At 37.6% G+C, this 23,871-nt stretch overlaps 1 protein-coding gene across 1 annotated transcript; it reads right to left on the minus strand.

The window, feature by feature from the left end:
* Positions 1–733: 733 nt before the first annotated feature.
* Positions 734–23,542, minus strand: FRG1 (FSHD region gene 1). Its single transcript, XM_030920337.1, has 9 exons — positions 23,292–23,542; positions 21,088–21,158; positions 11,882–12,007; positions 11,032–11,089; positions 9,008–9,122; positions 6,636–6,740; positions 3,430–3,521; positions 2,330–2,440; positions 734–845 (listed from the first exon to the last, which is right to left on the minus strand). The coding sequence occupies exons 1-9, from the start codon at positions 23,351–23,353 to the stop codon at positions 809–811; spliced, it is 777 nt and encodes a 258-aa protein (XP_030776197.1). The 5' UTR covers positions 23,354–23,542; the 3' UTR covers positions 734–808.
* Positions 23,543–23,871: the final 329 nt, after the last annotated feature.

A 23,871-nucleotide genomic window follows, 5' to 3' on the forward strand; every position in this document is an offset into this window, starting at 1 on the left:
CTTGAATCAACCTCAGTCCTGAGGCAGAATTTCCCGTGACATCTGATCCACAGCCTGGATGTGGAGCACTCACTGGGATTAGATGCCACAGGAATATTGTGTTTAGGAACTCTGAAAGAGACAGGCTTCAACAAAGCAGACCTAAGCAACACTTAGCGTCTGAACTTCTTCAGCTTTCATTCCAGCCCACAAGGACAAAAGCATCCCATACATACCCACTGTGGCTGACCCGTCCTCAGTAGGGAGTTTCCCCAGCACTACTCTCCCCTCTGTTCTGAGCCTACTTGCTTTTCTGTAATGTTTCCACTTTCGGTCCCACTCCCTAACAGATGATTTGTCCTCTCCGCCCAGCGCCCTAGTTCTGATACTTGGGCTGTCTGTAATCTGGGTAGTACTTCGGAGGCAGAATCAAAGCCTTGTTGATTGGATTGGGAATTTCTAACTTCCTATTAAAGGCACTGATCAAGCATCTATCGTATAAAGTAAAGTAAGATTATGATCCAGTAAGACAGATTCCACAAGCAATGCAGGAAGAGTTGGTTTCTAGTACACTGCATGCTTCAGGACAGGAAATCCAGAAAAAAATTCTGTGGTACATTGTGTACTGTAGGTTTCATTTCCATGTGAAAAATTGTAGTTAGCTAAAAAGTACATCCATGAAGAATCTTGATTAAGCTTGTTTAATCCTGGTTAAACTAGTTACTAAACAATAATTTCACAACAACTCAAGAACTCTGTCAAAGCATTTCCTCTGAATATTTTATTCAGAAAAAAACACAAAAAGATAAAGCAGAAACAAAAATCCCAGTCATTTGCAGTATCTGTCAGCTTTCAATTTGGCTCTCCTGTTTAAGCAAAGAAAAGTAATAAAATTAATCTGTGTAAAACATGCCATATATATTCAACTGCTACTAAATATAAAAAGCTTTAAAACTGTGTGGTCAATTTTGGTTATTATATTACCACAACACTTATATTAAAATATGTATACTTTTAAATTTGGTTTCTACAAAAAATGAATTCTAATCTTATAATAGTTATTTCCTAACCGTCAATAAACATTGCCTAAGGGCTTTTTCAATCCACAATAGCAATTTTTAATTATTCTGGAATTTAAGGGTGCTCCAAATTTCCATTCAATAGGGTAAGAATGCTGTATTATTAGAAGTGACGGCCAGGCGCGGTGGCTCAAGCCTGTAATCCCAGCACTTTGGGAGGCCGAGACGGGCGGATCACGAGGTCAGGAGATTGAGACCATCCTGGCTAACACGGTGAAACCCTGTCTCTACTAAAAATACAAAAACTAGCCGGGCGAGGTGGCGGGCGCCTGTAGTCCCAGCTACTCGGGAGGCTGAGGCAGGAGAATGGCGTAAACCCGGGAGGCGGAGCTTGCAGTGAGCTGAGATCTGGCCACTGCACTCCAGTCCGGGCGATAGAGCGAGACTCCGCCTCAAAAAAAAAAAAAAAAAAAAAAAAAAAGAAGTGATAAAAGTTACAGGACATAGAGCTTATTCCGTTTTAGAGTCTACATCCTGATTATATTTTATATCCTCTTCTTGGTTTCTTCCAACTAGATACATACTCATTTGCTTGGCTGGAAAAAATTCTTAACATTATGTACCGACTTTAGGTATGAAGTCTACCAGCTAGTTAACAGGAAATATGTAATTAAACATTGCCTTATCAAGAAATGTAAAAAAAGGGTAAGAGTAACTTTGCAACATAGGACTTGAATGAGCGGCTGGTGATTATCAAAATCTGGCACTTAATTGATTTATACTTGGACACTCAGAGCTAAACATCTCTGCCTGTTTTCCTATGTTGTAAATCTAGGACATTACTTATCCACATAGGAAGAGTAATAAATATTAATAGTGTGCTATGATAAACATCCTGCACTCTTCCAAATCTTAGAGTAAAACTGCTTCAATTTCACTTGTGTAGCTTTTAGATTTTTAGCTGATCTATTCTTATTTTAAGGAACCTGAACTACTCTAACAGAATCCACATAATTTTTATATTAGTCAAACTGCTTCTTTCTAACTCTGGTTCCAACAGTTATAAAAAGATAATGATAAATTTATAAAGTAGACACAGTCAAACCTGAATTTCTTAAAGTATATACTTCGAATTGGTTATAATTTCTAGATATTCTTGACAGTCTTTTCCCAAACTTATGTTGTCCTCTCTAAGTAATATTGCCACATTCATCAATTAGAAATTAAAGACAAAAATGTGAAAACTACAGTAATTTAAGAGAACATAGGTTTTCTACACACCATTTCTATTCGCTACTGAAAACAGTGGAAGTAAGTAAATAAATAGCTACCTGTCCAGAAGCGTCTCATGCAAAAATCCATCTTTCCGAGCCTTTTTAAGAATTTTACTGTCTTCTTTACTTATTTTAAGTTTGTGGTCTTGGAAGCTCTGAAATTTCTTTCTGCAAAGAAAATGTCTTCATTGAAAAATACCTCAAACTCTGATTATACATATTTACTATTAAATTTATAAACACTGTTAATTCCTTTTTCACTTATAAAAAACTCTAATTATAGGCCGGGGCAGTGGCTCATGCCTGCAATCCCAGCACTTCGGGAGGCCAAGGCAGGCAGATCACTTGAGGTCAGGAGTTTGATAACAGCCTGTTCAACATGGTGAAATCCTATCTCTACTAAAAATATTAAAATTAGCTGAGCATAGTGGCGTGTGCCTGTAGTCCCAGTGACTCAGGAGGCTGAGGCAGGAGAATCACATGCATCTGGGAGGCGAAGGCTGCAATGAGCCGAGATCACGCCACTGCACTCCAGTCTGGGCGACAGAGCGAGACTCCGTTTTGGGGAAGGGGAAAGAAAAAAAGTCTAATTGTATTTTTTTAATAAGCTGGAGCTTTTCAGCCACAAAGATGACCTCCATGACCCCTCAAAAGGAGGGCCACTCATTGACTGGGAAGAACCACAAGGCCCCACTTCTATCAGGGCATGCCGGCTGGAGTCCCCCGTGTCCTGGCCATAGCACAGCCTTTGACTGGCATCACACCCATTCTGTGAATGAACAGGGAGACGGACTAACCCGCAGGACGTTAGCTTTGAGAGCTGGTATGATGATTTGGAAAACTGAAGCCTTGAGAACAGCATTGAGCTCAGGGCTCTGTCCCAGAGGCTACATTGTGTTGCCTCTTCTTGTCCATCAGTTTTAATTTAATTTTGTCAGGGTCTTGTCCCGTCACCCAGGCTGGAATGCAGTGGTTATCAGAGCTCACTGCAGCCTTGGACTCCTGGGCTCAAACAATCCTCCTGTCTCAGCCTCCCGAGTAGCTTGGCCTACAGGCATGCACCACCATCCCCAACTAATTAGGTAATTTATTTTGAAAGCACTTTGAGAAGCACTTCACTGTCAAATCTGTAGGTCTAAAAGGAAAAGAATACATACACATAATTGATTTCACATTGTTTTACATTTCCCTTGTCCTCTTCTGGAATGTCATCTTTTTTCTTGGTTTCTCTTTCAGCACAGGATCTAATCTAGATATTGGAAAAGAGAATCCAATGGGTTATATGTTTATCTTCCACCTTCCCCACTTTACGTATCACATAAGAACATTCGAGCTGATTTCTTATGCAGAAGAAAAAATTAACTGATCAACTATATTCAGAAAAAGACGGGTTTTGGCTATGTGTTTTTACTTCACATATATAATCTATATGAGTAACTGCTACCACAAGCTTCCTCCGCAGCCCTTGGGTCAGAAACACTACAGACAAAATTATTTCAAAAATATTTTACACATCAGATCCTGCTAGGCAATAAAGCAATCATTAACTAATTTAATTTTGTCCTCCAAGTGAATACACTAGGATCAAATTATCCCTAGTAGACAAGTGTTCATTTTATCAGACTGAAAGTTTAAGATCACTATTTTATGTCGCACAGACTATTACCAAATGTATTAAAACTTTTAACATTACACAACTTGTTTTTAATTAATTGGAACCCACCTCTTTTACTAACTTCTTATATCCTCCAAAGTTTGGATATTTACTATCACATGTCATAAGTTAATTGATCTGCATTCAACAATTAGGATCGCCCACAGAACAGGCAATTGGCAGTGACAAACAACGTGTTTGTGCCAATGACATCTTTGTGACAGTTTTGATTAGAGAGGTCCTAGAAGACCTGAAAACATTCCCTGCTAGGGGCTGTAACACAATGCTACCTCTAGTAAGAGGGATCTGTGTTCTGGTAGATAAGGCAAGGTCATAAAGGTGAATAGCTGACAGAGATTAGGAGAGCCTGCAATTAAATGGTAAAGGAGAAGAGTCCTGAATAATCACTGTTCAGAGCTTCCAGGTACTTGACTAACCAGAGACCCAGAAAACTTTGCATTTCATCTGAAAACTGCTTTAAATAGTGAAACACACAATCTTTGTATAAGTATCTTTGTCTCTTTGTATAAGTGCAAAGCACTGCACATGTATTTGCAATTGTTGCCTTCAATAACACTTGTGATGATATCCAGATGAAAAATAAACATGATACAATAAAATATAAATAAATAAAATTAAAGGTAAGCCACAAACCCATCTGCATTTCTCCAGTGACCTGCTTCCTGAGAAGCAATGCGCTATGAAATATTGAGTGGCTTAGGAGTCAGCTGGGCCTGGGTACACATCCTGTCTTTACCACACCCTGAAATCACTATGTGATTTCCATGAACTGACTGACAAAAACCACGAGGATGTAAGGAGGGTCAGAGGCTGTCTTCCTGTCTGTAAGGCTGAGCTCACATCCACCTCAGAGGAGCATTATGGAGATTCGAGACTACAACGCATGTGCCGGGTACATGCAACGAAAAAATATAACTAACATTTCACTTCTCTAACAATAATACCTACATTTTAGATTGAAATTGATTGAGCTTTAGATTTGAAATTATTTGAAATCAAGACTATTATAAAAAGAAATCAAACATATGACCAGAAATCTAACATGAAGCACGCACAGACATTTGACAGATGCTTTTAAATTACACTGGTAGTAGAGAAAAATGTAACATAAATTTTTATGCCTAATTTTAAGAACGAAGGGCATTTTAGAAAAGGTATTTCCTCCATCTCTTAGAGCCTTCCACTCCGGCCCCTACAAAGCCTCACAGAGCAAATCTGGGACAGACTAGAGGCAACCTGTGATTCCCGACAGAGACAAACAAAGCAAGGTTCAGGATGCTCACTACCGGGAAGGTATGCGAAGGAACAGAAAAACCATGTGTCAAAAAGGAGGGAGTTATTCTTTAGATACATATATGTTTATCATTAAAGATCACTGGCTTTTGCTGAGTCTAAAAAATTAAGCCTTAAATGTTTTCATCAAATTCCAGCTAACTACCTGATTTATCTAGGTTATATTAACAGTATTATTCAGAATTTCACCTTGATATGAAGATGTCTGTGTAACTTTTACAATGATATAAAACAAAGAGTAGGATTAGGGAGGAAACAGGCCAGTGCCTGGTGCAATGGATAACGCATCTGACTACGGATGAGGGAATTTAGCCTGGAATAAGGCACTTTTATTTCCAGCTTAGTGACACACACAAATGGTAAAAATAAAATAAAAATCATGTTTTATGTGATTCATGTTTTTCCTAATGTAGAGAAGACTGGTACTATTAATAAAAATATTATTAAAATGTGAGGGCTAAAGCCCCAGAAGTTCTGCTATGATTTTTTATGTTTCATAGAGTGATTTTCATCACAGAAGCTCAAGCATTATGTAAATACAAATGCATATACCCCTGATCTGGTAATTCTGCTTCTGGAAATTTATCTTCAGGTCCACCCGCACATCTACAAATGGATGCATATTCAATGTTTTGTACTGCAGCACTGTGTATATGAGCAAAAGACTGGAAACAGCCTAAATTTCTATCTATAAGAGACTAAACAAATTAAGGTACATCCCCAAAATGACTATTATGTGGCTGTTAAAAAAGAGAGAGAAAGAAAGGAAAAGCAAGAAAAAGAGAAAACTTTCTACGTTCAAACGAATAGTAGAAAACTCTCCAAGATACAATTTTAAGGAAAAAAAAATCAAAGTCTAGAAGACTATAGAGGAGGCAATCTTTAGTGTAAAACAGTTGAAAATTATAAACATATTCATGTGTTCATAAAGAAATTTTGGAGGCTATAAAAAAACAAAACAAAGGGAAAGAGGAACAGGAGCTGGGACACAGGTGAGTAAGACGTATGGCAGGCAGATGTCTTTATACGCTTTTATTTAAAAATGTTGAACCACATGTACATAGTATCTATTTTAAAAATTAGATTTTAAAATACAAGCAAGAAAACAAGAAAACGAAAGCCTAAAAAGATCATGTAGAACTACTCAAAAAAAGATACTAATCCATGGAGATAACGGCAAGGTAGCTCCTAGATGCACTGATTTCTCTATCACAGTGTATAAACAAGCCACCAATTATGGGATTTATAATAAAAAACGAGTCCATTTGAAACACCACATTATAAAAAACTATTAACTAAATCTTTAAAGTGACGGTAAATGACGATTTAACATTTTAAAGAGATAGTCACATTACATGTGTGAATGCAGTCATCTGTATAAAATGTCATAATTACCTTGATCATTTCTTCTTCTCCTGCTGTCTTACTTTTTGCTTCTATGTCCCCAGCTTCATTGCATCTAATAAAGCAGCTATTTGAAGCCAATAAAGCCATTTTCCCCTAAGTGAAACAAAGTAACAAAAGAGTCATGAGGATACTTCTTGTAGAAGAAACGTTGTGTTTAGACTGAATTAATTTTTCCTCCCTGATTTAAAAATCACAGAAAAGAACTCAGAGAAAACCTGAAAAATATAATACAAGAACATGCAGAAAAGGAAACCAAAATCACCTATTTTACTATTCAAATATTACCACAATAAACATTCCTAGTGTATTTTCCTAGTAGGACTAAATTCTGATTAGATGAAGTAGGATTGCTTCCTTCCTAAAACATCTACGGTGATATAACTGGTTTAGTTCGGTTTGAAAAAATTAAAGACAAGAACATAATTATGAATGCACACTTTATTCAAATATTAGCATTTTTAGTCAAATTTATTTTCCTCACAATTAGAAAACACGAAAAGGCATATACAATGCCTTTGGTGTTTTGAATTTAAGAATCAATGTCTGAGGGACTTTCGTGTGTGAAAATAAATATTCATATGGTTTTTTAGTTGTCTAATGTTTGATGTATTACACTGCTTTCTATTAAACAAAACTTTAAAAACTGATCTTCTTGTGTATCTAAATCTGGGTTATAAATTTGGTTAGCTTGATTCCCTTAACAAATATAATGTTTATTTATAACTTGTATTTGGTTGATTCTTTTGGAAAACTTGGAATACCATAACATTTAGACAAAATATTTACAAATACAATGATTATAAAATATGTATATATTTAATATAAATATGTATATATAAAATGTCTAAAATATGTGATATAACTTATATCACATCCAGTTAAAAAGTGCTGATAACATGGATTTAATTTCTTGGTCAAGGTCACAAGGGTTGGTGGTCTCTCATCTGGATGGCGCCTGCTGAGCCCTGGAACATGCTGCTGTGGTCCAAGGCGATTTAAACCTGTGCCCCAGATTCTTCAGCTGAGTCTTTTTGCAATAGAATTTTAAGACCCTCTTTCATTTAAATTTTTGAAACTTAGTGTCCTTCCTAAAAATAAAATGAAATGAACTTTCCTCAAGTGCTGTATTATTAGAACTATCTAGCTCATCATCCTGGCCTTACGATATATTGCCCTTTTCTAGTGGCGTAACTTTTATTAGACGTATCTCATCGTAAGTAGTAGGATCATCTCAAAGGGGTTGCAACACATTAGTGGGTCATGAAATCAATGTAGTGGTTCCTGAATGGTACTGGGGGAAAAAGAAAAGGGAATACACACAGACACACAGAGGAACGGGTAAAAGAGAGTAAGAAATATCAAGCCGCATAACACATGAACAAGTAAGTATTGTTAAGTGCAACTCTTGCTTCAGTTATACATGTGTGTGTGCTGGGCTGCAATGTAAAAATGCATTTCTCAATGGGTTGGGTCAAAACAGTTTTCAAGTCACTGACTTAAGATTTTATCCCAGGGGATGAGGAAATTAGTCTAAGTGATTACCTCTTTCTGGGGGGATGTCTGTTTAATTTGTCATCTTAGAAAACACTGCTGAGTTCCCATTTTCAGTTCCTGATTGTATACCACCAAAGCGCTACTCAAAGGCTGAGCTTATCTTCTACTTGCTTGTGCCCACTGGTCCTTACCATTTTTGATATAGTTACCTACTTTTTAAAGACTGTTTAGCACTCACATACTTTTGTTCAATGTTTACTTCTCACACAAACAGAGAAAGGAAATTATGTATTCTGTACCAACAAAGAGTTAACAAAACATCCATATACTACAACTGTCTACTTACCAAAATTAAGAATATTATCTTTTTTCTTCTTTTATATTAAAACTATCTTTTCATACACTATTTGAAGCTTATGAACTGAAAGTCCCTTAGAGATAATTTACTTCAATGAACTATTATTTATTTTATGCACAAATTGTCACAACTTGGTCTTAGTTTGCTCCACTGTTCGCTTACAGTCTCTAATGTTTCTGAAAGCATCCATGATTTCTCCTACGAAGAAGATACTTAGGAACTATTCTGTTCTCCTACTCTGAGACCTAAAATTGACTGGTTCTTTAACGGAAATAAGATCCATATCTAGGCACTAGGGTATAGAGAAATAATTGTGGGCAAAAGTACTAATGCTATTTTTGTTGCACTATATTTTGAGATCTCTTTAAGGCTCTATGTTCTTATTGATTGATTCCAATTTAATGTATCATACTATTGCATCCTACTTTTTCTATTTAAATATATTATGATTGTTACAGACTTTCTGTTACACTGACAGGAAGTTTTTATAAACAATAACAGCACTTACATTTTGAAAGACTGGTTCCCATTGTTCTCTTGGTCCAATTGCATCTGAACGCCCAACAACAAGCCCATCTGAATTGATACCAAGATACTTTCCATAGCCAGATTTCAGGGCAATTCTGCACATTAATAAGATAGATAAAAGTTAAAAACTGAGAGGAAATTAATTATAGAACATTAAAACAGGACATGTGTATGTTTGTGGGTGTGTAGATATCTAAACTTTCAGGCTGGACACATTCCAAGTGTTCAAAAGCTGCATGTGGCTGAGTGGTGACTCACTCCTGTAATCTCTGTGCTTTGGGAAGACAATGGGAGAATTGCTTGAGGCAAGAAGTTCAAGATCAGCCTGGACAACACAGTGAGACTCCATCTCTACAAAAAATTTAAAAAATTAGCTGGGCACGCTGGCGTGCACATGTGATACCAGCTACTGGGGAGGCTGACACAGGAGGGTTGCTTGAGTCCAGAAATTTGAGGTTATAGTGAGCTATGATCACACCACTGCACTCTAATCTGGGTGACAGAGTGAGACTCTGTGCCTTAAAAAAAAAAAAAAAAGCTACATGTGACTAGTTGCTGCCATATTGGACAGGGCAGTTTTAAATTTACAGTTTTGTATTTTGTTTTTTAATATAAACATTGTACTTATATATTACATAACAAATATTTTCCAAATTCATCATTCTTCAATTATACTTCTTTAGTTATAAAGTTCAATAATAAATTATTAAAACTTACTTTTTCTGTTATTATAAATAGTTCTATTTACATCTATTCTGTACATAAAACTGATTTATCCTCAGAAAAAATTCCTAGAAATAACTGGATCGAAGAGTATAAACTATAAAGTTCTTATGTCATCAAACTGTTTTCCAGAAAATGCTGTTTCAATTTACATTCTGACTTCAAATTAAAAAAGTATGTTTTGTATCACGGATTTTTTTTTTAAACATTATGACTTTAAAAAAATACTTGAAAACCTGATATGGAAAAAACAGTATCCTGTTAATTTGCATTTTAGTATTTAACTAGAATAACAATTGCTTTTCTTTTCCTTTCCTTTTTAGTGTTTAGATTATCTGGTTATGTCCCTTGTCCATTTTTCCACTGAGATCTGATTGTTTGCAGTTTTTCTACTGGGGTCATCAGGGCTAGGAATTCTGTACAAGATACATATGAAGAGTAAGAGGCCACTATTAAGATTGTTGCAAATATTCTCCTCATTTGTCAGTTAATTTTCTTTACAATCCTTTTTTGTTTATAATTGTAACGCAGTTTAAAACTATTGAATTTTTTCTTTCTCTGCTTTTATTCTTTGTCTTTCCCATACTTACCAGACTTTCAAAGAAAGTATAAAAATAATCACCTTAATGTGATTTTTTAAAATTCTGATTTCTAATCTTTCACCTTACCGAGAATCTCCTGGGATGCCAGAATTGACTTTTACTCCTTTATACGTTAATGATTCTATAACAGGAATCATTATCATATTGATTTAACCAATTACTAAAATATGCAAATTTACTTTCAGTATCTTCTACCCAAAGAATCATTCTATACTTTTGCACAAGGTGAGAATAACAAAGGTTACTTTATAAAATGACTGTAAAAATACTGAGTAAAAATATTCTTCTGGTCATTATGACTCTGTAACACTCTCTGCTGGTTTCAACAATACTCCTTTTTCTAGTCTTCCTGTTTGTCTTTGGACTTCCCCACAGTGAGTTTAACTATCGTAGTAACAGTGAACCAGGTTTTGTACTGTTTGATTTCTTTTTTAATCTATCTTATTTGGTGTGTGAAATTATTAATCTTGACTTTTTACATATTTTTTTTTCCAGCCTAGCATTATATATGACAGGAAATCCACTAGAAGTAGATCACAAAATCTACCTTTCAAAAAAGCTATTTTGTTTTTTATATCAAAATTACTCTGTGGGCTTAAGACAGACACTAACATTTTTAATGAATACAATTAAATTTTTTAAATAACTGGTTACTAATTATATTACAACATAAGCTCACCTGGAATCAGATAGTTTGACAGCCGTCAACTGCTCTGGGGGACTAGGGCCCTCATCAACTATTGGAGAAAAAAACATTTGAAAATAAATTTGACATTTGCTATAAAGATATCATTTTGCTTTAAAAAATGTGGCTATTTTCTTCTGCAATTAAATGTAAGAATATTCAGATATGCTGATGTCACTGTAATACTGTATCTTTGGAATCAAGATCTATTTTACCTTCTTTTAACTACAGCGCTAATTTTACATATTGAGTAGGACAGGCTAACATAATGCTTATTTAATAACTTCTGAGATATCTTCTCATTATGTTTTAAAATACAGTCATAAATAAGCACTTATTTAAAAAACTAAATGCTTTCATTTATTCAAGGGATGGCCTTGTTGACCAAATGATACTGCTTTTTATCTTCTAATTACTTCGTATCTCACTAGTGCTTCCTCTAACGGGCTAAAGAAAATGAGGAAACTTCAAATTGTTACCCACACCCAGGTTAGTTTTGGCAATAGGTCTGAATAAAAAAGAAATTCAAACATTTTGACTCAAGTAGGTTTTCTTTTTTCTTTACACTTACTACTTTAATTACTCATGTTGTTTTGATTTCCAAAGATACTTTTCTGGAACTACACAGAACATTTTCAAATGCTTGTATTAGAAAGAGGGACTTGCTAATGGCTGGTAAACATTAAGGAAGAAAAAAGCGGAAGAGTCAAATGCAATGGAAAATTTGGAAAATTTTGGAAAGATTTCCTTTGGAAAATGTCTGAAACTAGTTAGAGTTTGGCCTAAGCGAATGAATGTCCTAAAACCTACACTTGTGGCAGCCTCTTCCCTTCCAGACACAAACCTTCTTTGTGTGGAGCTCCCAGGGTAAAAAGGCCATTGTCGAGTGCGTGTATATAGGTTCCTTTATCCATTTCAATGGCTATGGTTCCTGAAATTTCACCAAAGTTTGTTACTGTCCACCAGATTCCTAAAAAATAAAATCAATATTTAAACTTTGTATCTTAGTTTTGACACAGAGTTCTTTTTGTGTTATGATAACTTAGTTTTAAAAACTTTTTATTTTGCAGTTGTAAGAAATAATACAAAGATCTCACATATCCCTTACTCACTTTGTCTCAATGATGACACCTTGCATAAGTATCATACACTGTCAGAATCAGGAAATTGACATTGGTATAATCCATGAACCTTATTCAGATTTCACCAGTTTTACATGTACATGTATGTGCACAGATTCATGCGACTACCAGTACAGTCAGGAATAGGTTTTTAAAATACAAAATAGCAACATACAGCCAGGCATGGGGGTGCATGCCTATAATCCCAGCTACTCGGGGAGCTGGGGAAAGAGGATCCCTTGAGCACAGGAGTTCAAGGTTACAGTGAGCTATGATCTCGCCACTGCACTCTAGCTTGAGTGACACAGCAAGGTCCTGTCTCAAAAAAAGACCAAAACAAAACAAAAGGCAACATGTGAAGGTACAAAGTGACACACAGAGAACGGTCTCTCTCATGATAGACCCCAGCCATCTATTCATGCCTGCTTTCCAGAGGCAATGCCCATCATAACATTTCTTAGAAATGTCCCTACAGGAAGACTTTCTAGCATAGTAATCTTTTTTTTTTTTTTTTTTTTGAGACGGAGTCTTGCTCTGTCGCCCAGGCTGGAGTGCAGTGGCACAATCTCGGCTCACTGCGACCTCCGCCTCCCAGGTTCAAACAATTCTCTGCTTCAGCTTCCCGAGTAGCTGGGGCTATAGGTACCCGCCACCACGCCTGGATAATTTTTTTGTATTTTTAGTAGAGACGGGGTTTCCCCATCTCGGCCAGGCTGGTCTTGAACTTCTGACCTTGTGATCCACCTGCCTCGGCCTCCCAAAGTGCTGGGATTACTGTGCCTGGCCAGTAATCTTAACTATGATTTTAGATTGAAAGCAAAATGAGCAGAATCTATGTCTATATATACTAATTTCCAATTTGCCAAGAGAAATGTTAGACCCTAGGAACAATCAGTTAAGCAGTTGTTATAAAAGTTTATATCTTAATGTTAAAAAATATCCTCAAACCCCCTCCTAAATTGTACTTTAGCTAGAGCAGAAATAAGTCAATCATTAACTGGATATGACATATTAAGGAATTCTCGTTCATTTTACATGGTCTGATAATGACATAGTATAATGTATAAAAGAACAAAACAGATGATGAGAGAAAGACATACCATGTTAAGAAATGCACATTTACATACTTATGGGTAAAATGACATATCATCTGTGATTTTACTTAAAATTTCTAGGAAAAAATGTGTGTGTGGGTGTGTGTGTAAATGAAATGAGATTGGCAAAATACTGACAATTAATCCCGGGCCCTGGACACATGGGGGACTCATATTCTTCTATGTATGGATTAGTTTGGATATTTCCATAATAAAAAGGTTTTAAAGATTCAGTTAATTCCACTGCACAAAATTTTCTATTCAACTAAACATTTCATGCTTTTCATAATAAATTTTAAAATACATAAAATTTTAGCTAAAATGAAGTTGGACCAAATACAAAAAGTAACTTAAAATAGACCAAAGACCTAAATGTAAGAGTTGAAGTTAGAAACCTTTTAGAAGAAAATGGGAAAAGCTTCATGACCACGAATTTGGCAATTATTTCTTGCATAGAACATCAAAGGCACAGGAACAAAAGAAAACACAGACAAACTGGACTTCATCCGAATTAAAACCTTTTGTGCATCAAGAACCACTGTCAACAGAGTAAAAGGCAACCCAGAAAATGGAGAAAACATTTGTAAACTGCATATGGTTATAAGGAATTAATAACCAGACTATATAGAGAGCTTCAAAAAGACAAACATCACAATTCAAAACTGGGCAAAGGATGTACACAGACATTGCTCCAAACGTGATGTATAAATGGCCAATGAGCACATGAAAAGATGATCAGCATCACTAGTCACCAGGGAAATGTAAATCGAAACCACAATACAATACCACTTCACACCCATGAGTATCGCTAGTATCAAAAAAACAAAAACAAAAACAAAAACAAAAACCAAGAAAACCAGAAAAACAAATGTTGGGCAGGATGTGGAGAAACGGAAACCCGATGCAATGCTGGTGGGAAGGTAAAACGGTGCATGTATTTAAATGCCACTGAAGTGTATACTTAAAAATAGAAAAACTGGCAAATCCTATATTCTGTATATTTTACCTCCACATACACACAAAACCAATGGAGAAAAAGAAAATCAAAATTAAAATTTCAGCCAAAGATGATTAGAAAGCAGTAAAACTAACAGCAATTTAGATGCCTGAGTTGTCTTATAGCTACAATTGTTTTCAATAAAAGAAATAACGCTTTATTCAGAATCATCATGAACAGTGTTATGATTAGCAAGTCTTTCTTATAAATGTAATAGTTAATGATTTTAAATTCATTTTACTTATTTTGTATGTTCTATGCCATGTTGATCAACTACACTTCATATTAAATAAAATCATTTAAATATAGTATCTCATTAATGTTTTGCAAAAGAAGAAGAAATTTCTGGCAGACAAGCTCCTCAAAATTTTCACACTCTGTTCAAGTAGGGAAATGATATGTAACATTACTTACAATATTGTGAACTGAAAAAGAAATTACTTTGAGCAGATGCCAGTATTTGTTCTCAATGGGATTTCAAAGAATAAGAAACATAGTATCATCAAGAATTACATGTGAGCTATTCTGCCTATTTTCTGCAAGTGGCCTACATTCAACCCTCAGAAGTATGCTTGTACGTTTAATGACTCAAGTAAAAGAACAGAACACTCATCAGTGCCACTCTGGGGGTTTCGGCTGTGAAAGAGCAGTGGACCCTAAGAACAGTGGGCACGGAAGTTGCCTGTCTCTACGTCAGGTTACAGCTCAAGCTCCTGTCTCTACGTCAGGTTACAGCTCAAGCTGTGTCTATGCTGCAGATGCCTAAGCTGAATTTGAGAATCCGCTCTAAAACATGACTTGCTATTTAGACACAGGCTTAAAGTTATTTCCTTTTAAACCTTAGGCAGATGGTCAAATACCCCTGCTGTGTTGTCTCACAATGCGTAACAAAGCTTTTCGCATATTTTCACATAGTTTAGGATGTTTACATGTCTGGCATGCCTGTAATCCCAGCACTTTGAGAGGCGGAGGCAGGGAACCACTTAAGCCCAGGAGTCCAATATCAGCCTAGGCAGCAAAAGGAGACCCCCATCTCTACAAAAAAATTAAGAAATTAGCGATTGTGGTGGTACAAGCCTGTGGTCCCAGCTACTCAGAAGTCTGAGGTGAGAGGACTGCGTGAGCCCGTGAGGTTGAGGGTGCATTGAGCCATGATCATGTCACTGCACTCCAGCCTGAGCAACAAAGCAAGAGCCTGTCTCAAAAAAAAAAAAACCAAAAAAAAGAAAAAACAAACAAACAAAGGCTCGATGCACCAGTGTCATGGCTGATGAGCCACGACCAGGGCACCCTCACTCCAGCATCAAGGCCGTGTGACAGCTCCCCTCACCTTCTGACTAACCCAGGGCCTCTGTGCCAAGGGTCCCCTTAAATCTCTACCTTCATTATGTGCTCGGCACAAAGGAATGATGTATCTTAGATTTGGAAATGGAATTTTCTTCCCCAATCTCACTGTAGTCTAAGTACCCTTCACAGACCTTCTATTAACCCATAGCTTACTTAGCTTTAGTTCCTGGGTAAATAAAATATACGTGTTTTGCAAACTACGATGTTATAAGTCCAGTTGCTTCTTAATCTAGCAGAGCTCAGTGAAACTTTGCTTACAGACACAGACATGCGTGTTTTTATTAATGTCACACCTGGTTTTCTCCATGTGAAAGACAGAATTTCTTTCATCCTATTTACTAATCCCTTCAGATCCTTGTGAGGAACCAACAGAACAACCTTAAAAAATTAACAGGTTTTCTTTCCCTTCACAAATAGGCACATGCTTACTTACATGGTAAGTTTAGAAAATCCACAATGCAAAAGAAGGTGGAAGGACAAAGAGAAAAAGACACAGAAGGACTTCCTCTTCCAGCCAAGATGGACTTGCCCTCCCACCACGACCAACGAGAAGACTGAAACTGGATAGAATATTTGAGAAAACTGTTTTCGGGGATTGGAACACAGGCACAACAGGACTGTGGTATCTGAGAACAGGAAAACACAGGAGGCAAATCTCACACACACTTCTGTTTTCTGCCCAATGGCAGTTTCTTGACCACACGGAGAGGTCGAGACCTCCAAGAACGAGGCAGTGTCACTGAGCTGAGAATCTTGCAGTGCTAACAGGTTGGGAGTTTATGGAATAAGGTACTGGAGAAGAGGGAACTACACAGAGGTGAGGCCTCAAAAGAGTATGCAAAAGCTCTCTGCACGTCTGTGGCCAAGGGCTGGGGGGAGCGCATGCAGAAGGCAGGCTCCACAAGGCCTCTGCAGAGCGGCTGGCACTGCTGAGGGCTGACTGGAGACGCCAGAGATCACACAAATTTGAGACACAGCAGAGTGGAGAGAACTCACCAAGTATACAAAGCACATGTTGTTGAGGCCCATGAGGATGGACCTTTCCTAGAGTAAGAGTCACAGTCTAAGTCTACATGCAAAACCCTAATAAATAAGTACAAACAAACAAAGTCCCAGGCTGGACAGAAGCCAAAGGGTGGTCAAATAATTTAACTAGGCATCAAGACATTTCACAGAAATAAAGGTTAAAATATTACGAAAATGAAAGACTGAATTTATAAGGAAGACTTAATTCTAAATGTGTACACAAGAGCTTCAAAATACTTTAAGCAAAAACTGCTCAAGTAAGCAGATCCAGAACTATAGTTGGAGATTTTAACATAACTTTCAATACATTGTAGGATTAGTAAAAAGTCAGTAAGGACACAGAAGATGTGGCTAGTCACGGGATAACTGACATCTAAAGAACATTGAACCGGCCAGGCACCGTGGCTCACGCCTGTAATCCTACAACTTTTGGAGGCCGAGGCACGCGGATCACCTGAGATCTGGAGTTTGAGACCAGCTTGGCCAATGTGGTGAAACCCCGTCTCTATTAAAAATGTAAAAAGAATTAGCCGGGCCTGGTGGCAGGTGCCTATAATTCCAGCTACTCTGGAGGCTGAGGTAGGAGAATCACTTGAACCTGGGAGGCGGAGGTTGCAGTGGGCTGAGATTGCGCCACGGCACTCCAGACTGCTGGGCAACAGAGTGAGACTCCATCTCCAAAAAAAAAAAACAAAAAAAACCCTGAACCAACATCTGCAGAATACACATTCTTTTCAAGTGCACATGGAAATTTACTAAGAAAGTATGTTCTCCAACCATACTATAAATGAATTAGAAATCAGCAACAATAACATATCTATAATATCTCCATGTAGTAGAAATTAAAAACAATACACTTTTAAATAACTCATGGGTCCATGAAAAGAAAAATCACAAGGAAAAGTAGATAATATTTTGAATGGAATGAAAATGAAAACAAAATGTGTTGACTATAACTAAAACTAAAGTGGAATGAAGAGCTCTAACTCCCTTCTTAAGAAGCTATAAAACAAGAGCAAAGTAAACTGAAAATAAGTTAAACGGAGGAAAAAAAAAGATTGAAAATAAATGAAATAGAAAATGAAAAAAAGACAAAATAAGTAATACAGAAACAAGCTTGTCCAACCTGAGGGCTGCATGTGGCCCAGGCCAGCTCTGAAAGCAGCCCAACACAAATTCATAAACTTTCTTGAAACATTATGAGATTTCTTTGCCTTTTTTTTTTTTTTTTTGGCTCATCAGCTTATTGTTAGTGTGTTTTATGTGTGGTCCAAGACAATTCTTCTTCCTCCATTGTGGCCCAGGGAAGCCAGAAGACTGAATACCCCTGTACTGAAAGATCATTAATGATCTAAAATAAATGATCTTATAAAGATAAACAAATTGATAAACCTACAGCTAGACTGACTGATCCAGGAAAAAATAGCAAAAACATAAATTACCAATATGAAGAGACTGCAATACAGATTAGATTCTACAGACATTAAAAGGGTATTAAAGGACTATTCTGAACAATTTTCTGCCAATAAATCCAACAACTTAGATGAAATGAAATTTTCTTAAAAGACACAAATTACCAAAACTGACACAACAGAAAAATCTGAAAATATCTCTTAAAATTTTTAAATTTTCCCACAAAAAACTAAAACCAAACCAAATAAAACCCTCTAGGTTCAGACCACTTCACTGGTGAGTTCTATCGAACATGTAAAGAAGAAATCATACCCATCTTACATAGGTATTTCCAAAAACAGGGAAGGAGAGAGCACTTCCCATCTCATTTTATGACACCCAATATCACCTTGACACCAAAATCAAATAAAGACATTACAAGAAAAGGAAACAGAAGTCAATATCTCCCATCAACACCAATATAGAAAGTTTAAAAAAAAATCATATCTAGCAAAATCTCGAAGGACAAGGCACGACAACCACGTGGGGTTTACCCCAGGGATGTAAAGTTAGTTTAAAAGTTGAAAACGAACTAGCCGGGCGTGGTGGCGGCGCCTGTAGTCCCAGCTACTGAGGAGGCTGAGGCAGGAGAATGGCGGGAACCCGGGAGGCGGAGCTTGCAGTGAGCTGAGATCCGGCCACTGCACTCCAGCCCGGGCCACAGAGTGCGACTCCGTCTCAAAAAAAAAAAAAAGTTGAAAACGAAACCAATGTAATTCATTGGCAGAAAGAAGAAAGCTGTATAATCATCTCAACAGATACAGAAAGAGGCATTTGACAGCATTAAACACCGTTATGATAAAAACTCCCAAGAATCAAAGTTTAAAAAGAATGTCCTCATTTTGATAAAGGTTTTCTCTGCAGATCCTACAGACATCATACCATATGGTGGACTACTGAAAGCTTTCTGCCTAAGCTTGGGAACAACGCAATTATGCCCAATCTCATGACTTCTGTTCAACACTATGGAAGTCCTGGACAGTATAATAAACCAGTAAAAAGAAAGACAAGACACAAGGATTAGAAAGAAAGAGGTAAAACGATAGTCACAGGAAACATTGCAAATTTCTTAGTTTTCTATATAAACAAACCTCTAGAAGTAATAAGTGAAACAGACTTTTCAGATTACAAAGTCACTACACAAAAATCAATTGTATGTCTACATACTGACAGCAAACAATTGGAAAATCAAACTCAAAAGTTCTATTGACAGTAGTGTAAAATTATAAAATACTTAAGAATAAATTTTTAAACAGGCATGCAAGGCTGCTACATTGAAAATTATGAAATATTGAGGCCCAATATTAAGATGTTGCTTCTACCCCAAATGATCTGGACTCAATACAATTCTCTGAGAAAATCCAACAGGTTTCACTGTAGAAATTAATAGTTAATAAGTACAAAGTTGGAGGACTCACACCACCAGATCTCAAGACTTCATGAAATTATAGCAATAAAGAGAAATATATCAACAGAAAAACAGACAAACGTATCAACAGAACAGAGTCCAGAAATAGAAATAGACCAATACATAGAAAGTTAATTGATTTTTTATGAAGATACCAAAGTGGATTAATGGAAAAAGGAAACAACAGTGGTGCTGGAACAACTGGCTATCAAGATGTTAAAAAAAAAAAAAGTAAATCTTGAAACCGAACTCACCCCATGCCAAAAATTAATTTGAGATGAATGACAGATTTAGTGTTAAAACTAAAACTATCATGCTTCTAAAAGAAAACGCAGAATATTTTCCTGACTTTGGGGTAAGCAAAGATCTCTTAGATCAAAGAGATAAGGCAGTAACCATAAAAGGAAAAAATATAAACTGAGCTTTATAAAAATTAAAAGCTTCTGACCATCCTGGCTAACATGGTGAAACCTAGTCTCTACCAAAAATACAAAAAATTACCCAGGTGTGGTGGCGGGTGGCTGTAGTCCCAGCTACTCCGGAGGCTGAGGCAGGAGAATGGCGTGAACCTGGGAGGTGGAGCTTGCAGTAAACCGAGATTGCACCACTGCACTCCACGCACTCCAGCCTGGGTGACAGAGTGAGACCCCGTCTCAAAAAAAACAAAAAAAAAAAGCTTCTGCTCACCCAAAAACCACCATTAAGAAACCGAAAAGGTAAAACTCAGACTGGGAGAAAAGACTGATAACACCATCAACTCTTGGCAAGGATGTAACTGGAGCACTAATTCATTCTTGGTGGGAGGGTAAAATGGCACAACCACTTTAGAAAATTTTGGGCAGTTTCTTACATAGTTAAACATTCACTTATCCTTTGACACAGCAATTCCACATCTACATATCTATCCTAGACATTTACCCTAATTTTAGAATTGTTGATTTGCCATTTCAAAAGCAATGATTCTTCCAGAACATTGGCTTTATACCATTTCATATTTTTATAAATTTTTTAAGTTACCATAATTTATGAAGATTCAAAATGCAACTTGCCAAGATTTAAAAGATAAAAAAAAAAGTATGGAAAGAACTAAATGGAAAACAGGCTGGTTAAGTGTGTTTGGGTCAGTTTATTTCTAGCATCATTTACAGGCTACCCTGAAGTTGTATTTACAATTTTCATTAATTTCAGAGTTCACAAAATAATGATTTTTTTCCTGTGAAGATACTTCCTTTAAAAGACAACTGATTTCTACAATTAAAATGTATACATGTTCAAAGAAAATAACTTGTAAAATATTATTTGGTTGAAAAACATTTACATTAGGCCTTTAAAATTATGCATCAGAATCTCCAATTATTAAGCAGTCTAATGGTGCCTAAGTCAGAGAGTTATAATTCTCTCCTGTGCTTTGTTCTGATAATGAAGTAAAGGCATCAGCACCACCCACTGTGCTAAAGAATAAATGGAATTTACAACTGTAGGTCATATTTAAGCACTTTAAGACAAATATGAATATGTCATAAATTTCTAACTAGGAAAATATTTTCAATGAGATCCCAAGAAATGTTAACTTTTTTCAGGATAGAGTACTGAAAACTGACTCACCAACAATATCAAGCTGGGTTTCTTCATCTTCTTCTCTTTTTCTCTTCTTATCTTTGCTCTTTTTCTTCTTACTACCGGACATAATTTATATAGATGAGTTTAGGTATATTGATTTGTATGATAAATAAATATAAGCTTGAAACCTGGAAGTCTTCTAAGCTGTTTCATTTATAAATTACTGATGACTTACATTGCTATGCCCTCTTAAATACAGTACTGAGAGGTTGCTTCAGGCTTTATACATATTACGTAAGAGTTCAAAGCAGATTGCAGAGCCACACGGCCAGATTTTAAATCCTGATTCTGTAACTTCTTAGCTCGGTGATTTTTTGAAAAGGTACTGAATCTCTCTGTGAGTCAGTTTCCCCACTTAAAAAATTAGGATAATAACTTTAACTCTTAAGGTTACTGTGAGGATTAAGAGGTAATACGTACCTTCACACATTGCTGGTGCAAATGTAAAATGGTGCAGCATCCGCAGAAAACAGTTTAGGGTTCCTCAAAAAGTTAGTTACCATACGACCCAGCAATTTTACTCCTAAGTATGTATACCCAAGGGAAATGAAAACATACACTCCCAAAAATATTTAAATAAGAATATTCACACTAACTTAGTCACAACAGCCAAAAACTAGAAACAACCCAAATGTTCATCAACTGATGAATGGATGAACAAACTGTGTTACATCCACACAATGGAATACTACACAGCCATAAAAAGGAATAAGTGCTACAACAATGATGAACCTCAAGAATGTTATAAGTGAAAGAAGCCAGATACAAAAGGCCACATGTTGCATGATTTCTTTCTTAGGAAATATTCAGAATAGGCAATTTCACATAGTCAGCAGATTAGAGGTTGCCGAGGACTAGGAGAAGGGGAGGATGGGATGTGACTGCTTTAATGGGCAGGAGGAGGTTTCCTTCTGGGATGACGAAAATGCTGAGCAACTAGACAGTGGTGAACCTCTCGAATATATACTAAAAACCACTGACTGTACAAAAGGGCGAATTTTATAATTATGAATTACATCTCAATAAAAAAAGAAAAAAACAAGGGCGATTTGAAAAAAGTTAATGTGCAAAGTGCCTACAATTTCTTGGTGCACTGGAAGTGCTACATAAGCATTAATTATGATTATTACGATAATCTTAAGACACTTTTGTCTGAATTTTCATCATAAAGTTTTCAGAAAATACCTCTTATCTCCTCCCAGGAAATTCACAGAGTAAAAATCTCACATTCATTCCGGATAAACCTGCCATTTATTCTGGCATCTTCATGAGGCCAGGCTCCTAGACAGGGTTCTCAAGGGCAGTGCCTTCAACTCACTCCTTGATACCTTCTTTCCATTTCGCCTAAAAATGTCAAAACCTCTGTTTATCAGAGACCAGAGAGAAATGCTCAACATTTGTATGTACAGTCAACCTCGGGCAAATTTGCCAGTTAAAAAAGAAGCGGGGATATGAGTGCACAGGTATTTTTCCCTAAAAAGCTAATAAATTACTACTACGACCTCCTCCTCACATTTGGCTCAATTTGTTTACTGTATACATGTTCTCTCATTTAATCCTCACAGCCTTCTAAAAGTATAAACAATCGAAAGTATAAATGTGTAAACGGAGGTTCAAAAATATTTGATCTTTTAATGAGTAAATGGAAGTTCAGACATATTAACCAATTTGCCACAAATTACAAAATTAGTAAACGACAGAGTGCAGGTTCGAGCCCATATCCCTATCAAAGCCCATATACACCTCAACCACTGTGTGATTCATCCTCGTTTCACTCTACATATTAGGTTAGAAAAAACTAATCAAGAACTTGTCTAGGAAGAAAAGAGACAACGGAGAAAATAATCCCTAATAAAGGAAGTTATTATCACGAACTACGAGATCAGACTAATGCAGACCCACCAGGCAGAGGTCTGGAGAGATGCCTCAGGGGACCCAGACTCGTGGGTAGGGGCCACGGGTCACCCGCCGTCTACCCTGTTTCCAAGGCCGTCCGCGCGGGAGGCTGCCCCTCTCTGCACAGGCGCCGGGAACCGCGGCCCGGCCTCCGTCCAGCCCGGAGAGGGGCCAGGGCGAAGCCTGGGAGGCCACAAAGCCGGCCCTCCGCGCCACGGCTTCCACCGGACTCGCGAGGCTGGAGTGCGTCCGAAAAGAACGGAGGAGGCCCCCGCCCGAGTTGCAGGACCCACCTCTTTGCCTTGGTTCCCTTGAGCACGAGCTTGGTAGACTTCACATAGGAGTACTCGGCCATGGCTCCGGGAGACTTCTGCGCGGAGAGGCTGAAGCCGGCTCAGAACGAGTTTGCCACCCGGAGCAGCACCTGGGCGGGGAAGAATAGAAGTGGAGGCGAACTAAACACTGCCTGACAGCGTACGTCTCTCCAGAACCCGCCTCCGTCTTCACCCAAACGGTGAATGGCTGAGAGTTCCACTTCCGGGTTTTTGCCGGGGGGGGGGGGGGGGGGGGGGGATTCTACGGCGGCCGCAGAGGGCCGAAAGGTGTCCGCGCGCAGCTGCTCCCTGGCGCCCTCTCGAGGAGCCCCTGAGGATTCGCGCCTCCCGAAGGGAGGAAAGCCCGCCCGAGGCGCTGCGGGCTGGCGGGCGGGCGGGCTGGCGGCGGTCTCCGCTGGGGCGGGAAGTGGCTTCGGCTGCCCTTGCTGTCCTGCGGCGGGACGGCTGAAAGCGCGTGCCACTCGTGCGCGCGGCACTCGGGGCTGTGCGTAGCGCGACGGTATGTGCAGGAAACAAGCAGGAAATACCCTAAAATAGA

Source organism: Rhinopithecus roxellana, chromosome 2, assembly GCF_007565055.1.
Source record: "Rhinopithecus roxellana isolate Shanxi Qingling chromosome 2, ASM756505v1, whole genome shotgun sequence".
NCBI lineage: Eukaryota > Metazoa > Chordata > Mammalia > Primates > Cercopithecidae > Rhinopithecus > Rhinopithecus roxellana.

Bases quoted from the DNA above. Each gene is read 5' to 3' on its own strand.
- FRG1 (XM_030920337.1), bottom strand. From the start codon at position 23,353: ATGGCCGAGTACTCCTATGTGAAGTCTACCAAGCTCGTGCTCAAGGGA. The intron at 21,159-23,291 runs GTGGGTCCTGCA...TATGTCCGGTAG, and splicing joins AAGGGAACCAAGGCAAAGAG to TAAGAAGAAAAAGAGCAAAG. The intron at 846-2,329 runs GTAGCTATTTAT...TTGCTTAAACAG, and splicing joins CATGAGACGCTTCTGGACAG to GAGAGCCAAATTGAAAGCTG.